The sequence below is a fragment of the Seriola dumerili genome, unplaced genomic scaffold (assembly GCF_002260705.1).
Source record: "Seriola dumerili isolate Sdu_G_001 unplaced genomic scaffold, Sdu_1.0 BDQW01000226.1, whole genome shotgun sequence".
Taxonomy (NCBI): Eukaryota; Metazoa; Chordata; class Actinopteri; order Carangiformes; family Carangidae; genus Seriola; species Seriola dumerili.
Genome location: NW_019174481.1, coordinates 1,908,733 through 1,918,242, shown reverse-complemented (window position 1 = coordinate 1,918,242; position 9,510 = coordinate 1,908,733). Strand labels below are relative to the sequence as shown.

The 9,510-nt window shown below is 41.9% G+C and overlaps 1 protein-coding gene across 1 annotated transcript in view; it reads left to right on the top strand.

Annotated features, from left to right (window-relative positions):
• Positions 1-8,450, top strand: part of nos1ap (nitric oxide synthase 1 adaptor protein) — a 29,092-nt gene extending 20,642 nt beyond the window's left edge. The window contains 3 exon segments of the mRNA XM_022755256.1: positions 6,229-6,361; positions 7,230-7,398; positions 7,918-8,450. Of these exon segments, the coding sequence (XP_022610977.1) occupies positions 6,229-6,361; positions 7,230-7,398; positions 7,918-8,450 (835 nt within the window).
• The last annotated feature ends 1,060 nt before the right edge of the window (positions 8,451-9,510 follow it).

Sequence of the window (9,510 nt, the reverse complement as noted above, 5' to 3'; positions counted from 1 at the left end):
TTTCTGTCAATAAACTAATCAGTTTAGCTTAAAAACACAAGAGGTTAAACGAAGCCATACTGCAATTTAATAATTATACCTATCTACTTTTATAATCCACAAAGTACAATCACCTCTGCTGTTGCTGTTAGAGTGAGTGACAGGCTCTGTTCAGACCTGGTACTAACATCTGTCTCTATGTTGAGGTGTGAACACGCCACAAGACGCACTGAGGACGCATTTGAGATCTGATAACTCTTCTTTGAGCAGCGTGAATGCAAATACATTCAGTGGAGCATCCAGCAGTTAAAAAGCCAGATGTTTACATCAGAAGGTAAACAGAGATAAAAAAAGATATGGAAGTGGTATAAGCGCTCTTTAACTCTTGGCAAGAAAGCGATGATGTGTAATTCCTATGCGTATTGCATAATTAGTTTTTTTTACATAATGAGGCTGTGTCTCACCTCTCTGTGAGTATGGTGATGTTGTTTATCAGGGCTTTATGTGACTCACAGGAACATCTCTTACATGAGGTCGTCAGGACAAACAGGGTTTACGTGAAGCCTTTTTGTGAAAACGAGTGAACAGGATGTGCATGTGTGAGACTTCAAGTAGCTAATTTTTGAGTTATTGCAAATTAAACTGTCCCTGATTGATGACCTGATGTTACAGACACACCTACTGAGCTTCCTGCAATAACAACAAACTTAATCTTCACTCCCCCCGCCATCAAAGTTACTTGCCTCTCAAATGGAGCGATCCATCACTGTGACAGCAGAATGTATGCAGAGCAGAGAGACAAGGACAAAACAGCCGAAGCTCTGCTCATAATATCTTCTGACTTGAATGCGGTCTCTATCTTCTCTTGTTTCCCTCTGTCTTCATTTTTCACATCTCATTCTTCCCCAACATTCGCTCCTCCACTGTTATGTGTTGTTACCTGTGCACACACACATACACTCAATCTGCCAATCCACTTTCCTCCCTGTGCAACTCCTCTGGCACCTCATTTTCTCCCCTGCTGTGTCCCTTCATTTTTGCATCCTTCCTTACTGTGCTCCTGCTGCTGTTTTCCCCCGCCCCTGCTCTCCCTAACCCACCCACACACACACCCCCCCACACACACACACACACACACACACACACCGTCTCTGTGTCCTCACTCACAGTCTCAGGCCATGAGGATCGTGCGGACAGTGGGTCAGGCGTTTGATGTGTGTCACCAGCTGACCCTGCAGCAGAAAAGCGATGACCAGGAGGATGAGGAGGGGAAGGCGGAGGAGTCTGAGGCAGCGCCAGGTGACTCACAACAACCTGCACACACACACACACACACACACACACACACACACACACACACACACACACACACACACACACACACACACACACACACACACACACAAAATTGCATCCACATATCCAGTCCCCTCCCCCCTCCTGTCTTTCTCCTTCTCGTTCTCCTTCTGTCACACACACATAAACTCACTCTCCTTTTGTTCTGCTCACACAACAACACACAAACTCCCTGGGCCTTCTCGTCCTCTCTTCTTCTTGCTTTATCCCTCACACAAACAAAAACCCTGAGCGCCTGCAGAAACAAACAGCGGCAACTGAGTACACCTTTCTGAGAAAAGATGTCATTATCCACCGCAGAGAGTTTTCTTTGCAGCTTGCCACGCTGCAGCTGCAGATTGGTTTTGGTGAATCGTGCAAACCACTGATCAAAGACTTTGCTTGTGTAGGCTTTAGCCAGCTCTTGGCCCACTGCAGCTGCTCTCCCTGCCTCTAGATGTGTCGTAAACTATAAAGCACAAAATAAAAACAGCATGAGAACCCCCCCCCCTCCCATATATGTATCTGGTCTCTCTGCAGCAAAGAAGAGGTTTGCATTGTCAGAAGAGACAGACCTTGAAGCCACTACAGAGGAGAGCATTGAGTGCGTCTCTTCATCAGACCTGGAGAAGAGCAAAAAGGACGAGGCCCTTGGAACAGAAGGGAAGGTAAAGTAAAAGTTGTCCTGATCGTTTCAGTGTCTCTCATTCAAAGCCCTGCTATTGTCTCACTCAACAGGAGCTTTTATAAATGCAGCAGAGATGAAGTGACCACTAAAAAGTGTGATTTATTGATGCCTCTTGCACTGCACTGTATGACACAGCAGCTGAAATGCAGGGCGGCAACTGAATATTTTTCATTATCAATAAGTCTGCCATTTATTGTCTCATTTAATCAATAAATCATGTCATCTGTGAAGTCTCAGTAGAAACGACCTTTTCAAAGCTCTAAACAATCAACAGCTCAAAAGCCAAAAATCCTTCCATTTACTTTCACACAGGACTAAAACGAAAACAGTGTGTTTTCACATTTCTAGGAGCAACAGCCTTTTAATGATTGTCATTTCTGCTTAAAAAATGACTTTAAGCAGCACTCCACTGAGTGAACATATCAAGTTTAATTTACTCGTTATGGTAAATACCACTCAACCTGTGAAAACAGTTGTGTAATATCCTCTGTGGCTGCGGAGGCGATTTCTTAAAGTTAGAGCAAATAACCTTGATGTTGTCATAGTGATGTTTTCAGTTTTAGAAATTACACATTTATAAGAGAAATTCTGCTTTAAAAACAGAGATGTGGAGTTTGAAAGACACTGTGGCAGGGACGGTCAAATGAAAGAAGTTATTAAATTGCTTTATGGGAAATGTAGGATCTAGTGTTATCTTGGCCTCCACTGCACAGACTATGACTGTCCACTTTTTTTAACCTGTTTCTTCTTCCATCTTTATGAACCTGCAATGCTAAATAGGTGGAGTAGCTCTTTAAATGATTATCAAAATAGCTGCAGATACATTTCTGTTGTTTGACTCATTGATTAATCCACTAACCCTAACCCACATCGTTTCAGCTCTACAACAATGCAACACCAAAAACATTTTTCATGGCAATTAGTCCGGCTGGACTGATTAATTCAAGTTAACTCCAACCAGAGCAAAGTTATTGATTTTAATATGTTCATCCTACTGAAAGATACATCTGAGGACCAACAGGATGTATTTTGGCAGAGATATTTTCCTATATTTTTTTGCAAATATTGATCTAAAAAGTCAGAAATGTCCTGTTAATTAATAAATCTGGGAGGCTCACAGCTCACAGAGGGGCATGAAGAAAGTTTGGCCTCATAAAAACTTAAAGATCAGAAAACATCACTGACTAACGTATAGCGAGCACATCATGTCTTTAAGGGTTGGTTGTGAGGAAATGCTCCACAAGGCTCTTCAATATTGATGGGGTCATATTGTTGATGAAAATACAGAATGGTTTTCTAGTGCTGCTCTGCTAATTCTGCCATGTTGAGCAAGCAGCTATCTCTGCAGCGATCTCTGATATTTGTCAGCTCATTTTCTAACCAAGTCTCTGTGGTGGTGGCGGCTTTAATACTCAAGAGAGAAAACTAGTGTCGTTCTCTTGAGGAGTTAATTTGTTTGAAATGAATAGATACTACATCCAATTACACAGTTAAATGAGAACAAATCAATTTTTTTATATTTTCTTTTTTTTTCTGCCAAAAACCGTAGCATGTTCAGATATCAAATGCAATTTCTTTGTCTCCCATGAGTACTCAGAAAGTCAAGTGTCCTTCACAGTTTAGTAATATTGTGGCCACCAAATTGATCTCCCATCTCAGACTTGACTGATAAGTTGTGTCCTTCATGTCTGCTCTTCCAGCAGCAGCAGTCAAATGTAATTGTGAGAGTCATAATTCACGTGTGGTCAAACCAACTAACAGCAAACCCATACAGACAATCTATAGATCCATTTATAGATTCCACTGATTAAATCCCCATTAAAACACCATCTTCACAGCTAGATTAATGAGTCCACATGGTACTTTGTATTAGACCAGAGATTTGTTTTGACATTTGACATAGCAGGGGTCATCCACCAATCAGAAGGTTGGTAGTTTGATTGCCGGCTCCTCCCATTCACAAGTGGCAAAACTACAATAAGGTGACCTGATTTCTGAAATGAAATCTGGGGATATTTCAATGGTTGATATATCATTAACATAGTCATAGGTTTTATCTATGAGATAAAAAAACAAAAGGGAGACAGCCCTGGTTTCATGTATTTTGACCATGGTAACTGTTGAACTGTAATAAACTGCCAACTGATATAATTAGTAGGGTTACAGTCCAGCAAAATAGTCTTACAATAGCATGCCCTAAATGGAAACTAAACTGGACAAGCTTTGTCCCTTTTTTTTAAGACTCAGATTTAAGTTCAAATCTATGGAAGATGAAAATTACAGGTTAGACAGTGCGATTTGTATGAGTTAAAGGAAACCCTGCTGTTCTGCCTCAGCCTGACTGTCACGTTATGTTCCACTACACGAACAGACTCACGACCAATTAGCTCGGCCAATAATTTCGTCGTTTTCGCTATTTTTCTACATGACGCTTAAACAATGGGAGCAAAAAAAAAATACAACAAAAGGGGGCTGTCGACCACTTTAAAGCACGTGCACAGCCGCCTAGGATCAAGTATAAAGATATACATGTTTAAGCTTGTGTCAGTATTGACATGCTACACGCCGTTAGCTCGGATTGATTCTCCACAATTCAACTGTCGAGTTCATGTTAGAGAAACCAAGAGCACAAAGGTATAATTCATTCAGATTTACTAGCATCATCAACTAGCAAGACATGGTAGCTAATGGTGGTGATCCCTACCTTTTTCAAGTCCTGAAGTCCGATTGTCTCGAACGGACTTCTTGTCTCAATTGTTTATATTCCTTTAGTCCGTAAGGGTCCGGCGATCAAAAGAATGAAGAGGGTTTTCCATAAAAGTATTCCAGGTTGTGATTATTGTTCATGTGAAGTCCACTGCAGACCCTCAACCAACTTCTTCCGTCTTCTTCACTTCTTCCAACATGAAAACAGTTTTTTCAAGAACCGGCTGTGGGGCTTTGGGAAAGTTGTTTCGGTACTTCGGTTAAGATCTCCCAACCAATGAGTGAGCCAGCTTACCTTTTCTCTACCTAGCGACAAGAAAAAAGAGAATGTGATTGGACAACTCCATTATGAAGGTTTTCATTTTGCCCTTGCTACAGCCAGCGGCCAGCCCCCAAGTTGCTAAATAAGGCAACAGTTTGGTAACGCATTAGCTATATCTGCTTAAAGGGTGATAATATTTCAGTTCTGTACATTTCTGAGGGTGGGAAGTTAATTCAAGATTTTTCCATCTTCGGTGTATACACTGCAGTATAAAATAATTTACAGGGGTAAAATGTCAGTAAATGTCATGCTTTGGTGTCAGCCTGTAAAAATTAAACACCAAGCTCTCATCTCACAGTTCACCTTTGAATTCAAGTAAAAAATCTATCACAGAAGCAAGTAGCAATACAAAATCCTCCACCAGCAGCAGCCACAATAGAGCAACTATGGCTTCTTTATTGATCCTCGTTTGGTGTGAAATACAGCTGTCTCTTTTTATTTATTTTTTATCGTACAACTTGACACAGTAGATGTATCATTGATCTCTCTCTCTCCTCAAAAGCACACAACGATTCACCCTGTCCATCTGAACTACAGTAGCCCTGAATAGTGGAACTTCAGGCAAAGTGTTACACATACTTTATTGAGGCTTCATCACAAAATTCATATCAAGTAGTTTGAGTATATGTCAATGTATTTTTTATTTTTTTTCTGTCAGGATGAAAGCAGACAGCCTTGTTGCCGCCAGTGCAGCATCACTTTGCAGGCTGGCAGAGACAGACTATTAAACCACTTCCCTAGACATGTTTCTACACACACAAGCTTTCATATATTTTTCTTTCCACTTTTACTCCATTATTTAGGATTGTTGGCTTTCATACCCTGTACTTTACTTTTAATTCCATCTACTGTACAGCCAATACACGGCCATATGTACTCTTGCTGTGATATGTTGTCTTTTGTTTAGAAATGTGCATGATTTTTGTTGTTTGGCAGCATCACCCACTGCTGTGGAGGTTTTCCACTGCACCCTTCAGGAATGACATATAGGCTATCAAGTTCAGGACTGTGACAGCTTTTTTCTTGTATTTACTTTTGATGAAACTTGAATATCTATGAGTGGTGCAGTTATCAAGCCTTAATACAAATATCAGAGGCTTTCACATTACTGTGATTTTTTCATACAGTTAGAAATAGTAAAGCCCAATTTGCTCTCATCTCTGCTGTAGGTGTCTGATGACCCATCTTTTCTGCTGAGCTCTCCTGTCCTTGGGGCTTCTGTTTCGGGTCAGTTGGCGGCAGAGGCTCCCTGCTCTGCGGAGCACCAGGTCCAGCTCCTTCAGAAACAGCTGCAGCAGCAGGAGCAGCAAGCACTGGCAGCTTCAGCACAGGTACTGAGGACAATAGACAGATTGTTTTCTTTCTTTAACTGGATACACTTTCCACATCTAGTATATTTTTCTCTTTCAGTTTAATAAATTAAACCTTTTATGCAGTTATAAATCTGTGTCACACATGCAAGAACTGACAGCACACAATCTGCATAAGACACAATGCACACCTAATACCAATCACAAATATACTACTCATAGACAAAACTCAACTGGAAATATATAAACAAACAAACAAAGACACCCTCAATCATTTACCCCAAGTGGAATTTAAGTGTACATGAAAATACCCAAATCATTACTATTATTGGAAACTTTGTGTTGCCTAAGATGAAACATAGTGAAACAAAAATCTGGCAGTAAAAAAAACAAAAAAAAAAAACACAAGACTCAGTTTCATTTAATCTGGAGGATGATAATTGGAATGATGCGCTATTTCCATTTTCAATCAGTGGTGTGTTAAATAGGATGTGACGAGGTATTTCAGGTTACTTTTTATCTCTTTCATCCCTCTAAACTTTTACATGAACTTTTGAACTGTTTCACATCAAATTAAATGAGCCTGAGCTGGAGTTTCCAGGATGTTGAAGATTTGAAGCAAACCTTTTTTGAGTGCTAGAGTTTCTCTCTTACTTTGGCCAGTCTCATTGAAGTTGATTCATAATGCTGACGAGTTAAAAGACACCATGGAACTTTATCAGTAAAGTCTCTTCAACAACAGAAGGTAAAAGAAAATAATAAAAAAGGAAAGAATCGCTGGGAAGTAATAATGAAACTTCTGCATGTTTTGGGTTTGCACACAACAGTTTCTGTTTGTATTTCTCGTGCATGTATGTGTGCAACTGTGTGTGTGTTTTGGTCTGTTCAGGTTCATGTGCTCCAGGAGCAGCTGTCAGTGGAGGTGTGTGCACGGACCGAAGCCCAAGCCAGAGTGCAGAGGCTGCTGCAGCAGAACACCGACCTGCTGCAACACATTTCCCTGCTGGTCAAACAGATCCAGGAACTGGAGCTCAAAGCTGCTGGCCAGTTAACATCTAGTGGGTGGAAAACTTCAATTCTTGACTTACCCTAATCTTCCTTTTCCATTTACAGTATATATCTTATTTTGTTTGATTGCCTTGAATCTTCCTCCATATCCCTGTTTTCTCCTTTACAAATTTCTTCCATAAAGTAATTCTTTCTCTCCCTTCATCTATTTTCTCTTAATCAGTTTCCTTGCCTCTTTCTCCTTCCTGTCGTTATGCCTCCTTTTCTCATCCACTTCTGGCACACAATTAATTATCCCATGGCAGCCCTCTCAAAGGATTCAGTACTGCTCTCTGCTCTCTCCTCCCTGCATCTAGCTACTGGCAATACGCTGCCATACAGTCATGAATTATCAAATCCTGTCAGCACAGACGTCAACCCACTCTACATAATCTCATCTGCTTTGCTCAGACCTCTCTTCTGACATGTCTTATATCTCTGCTTACATGTGATAAGTAAAATTCGTTCTGTGGTTTGTTTCATCCTGCAGATGTGTCTCTAACTCTTTCTGTGTTTTGATTCGTCTTCAGTGGGCTCCCAGGACAGTCTTCTGGAGATCACTTTCCGTGCCAAGCCCCCCAGCGTCCCCCGTGAACCCCTCACTCCTTCTTCATCTACAGGCCCTTTAGCAGCTCAGTCCCAGCTCCAGATTAGTGACAGTGCCTGGGTCTCCGGCCTCCCCGGGCCCTGCTCTCCAGGCACCATGGGCACCGACACCAGCCCTCTGGGGCTCAGCGGCAGTGGGGTTCGACTCGAGTGCTTTCGTTTCTCCTCCCGGGGGCCGGACGGCCAGGAGCAGGGTCAGGACACGGGGGAAACCCCCAGCGACGGAGCACCGGATGAGAGTTCGCTGCTGGGGGAGCAGGTCCTCGGAGCCCTGGAGCTGCTTCGGTTTAGGGAGTCCGGGATTGGATCGGAGTACGAATCGAACACAGATGAGAGTGATGATCGGGACAGCTGGGGGCAGGGCGAGGGCGTGGGGGGAGACGGTGCAGCCCGACTCATAAATGTGCTGAATGCAGAGAGTCTGCCGGACTGCTTAGGGGATGAGATGGCTGTGTAGTGGTGCTCTGAAAGCTGTGCTAGGCCACCCCAATGGCAAACAGGTGAAATTCAGAATCTGAAGAACTTCATCACACAGAAATCATGTATTGTGGCATAAGTAAACAGCATCATTTGCAGGAATAAATAGTTTGTGGCTGGTAGCTGGACAGAGCGCTCGCTCACCACTGGTGTGGCAAAAGTTTTGAATGGTCACTTCCTTCGCACTGACAAGGTGTCCCGCTTGTATGAGGTGGAACTCATGAAAGGAAACAATGAAAATAGAAATCCTGAAAACTGAATGAAAATGATACATTTATTCCATAAAGGAGCTACTTCTTAAGTTTTGCTATTGCTAAATAGCCAGCGTTAGCATTAAAACCTGTTCACTTACCAGTCTAGTCAAACTTCTTTCCTTTACTCCCCGCTCCGGAGGTGGAAAGGAACGCCAATGTTAACGCTTGTCTCCATCACGTCTTTTCTTCTACTGAGGTTAGCGCGCTAACCAGCTAGCCCCGGCCTGTCTCATCACTTTCCGATAACGACTCACTGTAGCCTCCAGTCCGCCCTGAAGACATGGAACTGCTCAGAGGAAGTATCATAACCTCTTCTCTTGTCAAGCGACAATCACCACCACCCGCACCCAGCAAGAAACCATGTTCGGCGGCAGAGAAAACTTACAGATATCTCCATTAAAATTTAAGATGACTCGATTGCGACATTAATGATTTCATCAAAATAAACTTGATCTTATCAAATTTGAAAAATCATTATGATACATCACCAATGACTGACAAGTTAGCAAGCGCATGTTCAATTCTCACACCAAATAAAACTACAAGAAGTAAGGATAATAACCTCTAGCCTTCAGACACGTCATATTAAATCAAACTGATTTTTGCCAAACCCTTAATGTTTTTATTAAAATAAATGTAAACAAGACTAAGAGTCGTTAACATTTACCATGTTCACCATCTTACTTTAGGCATAAGTAGGTATGACGTTAATTATCACAGAGCAAATGTATCAATCCAGTCAGTGATTAAATCTTCATGAGCTCCACTCTACATACACTGGGCATT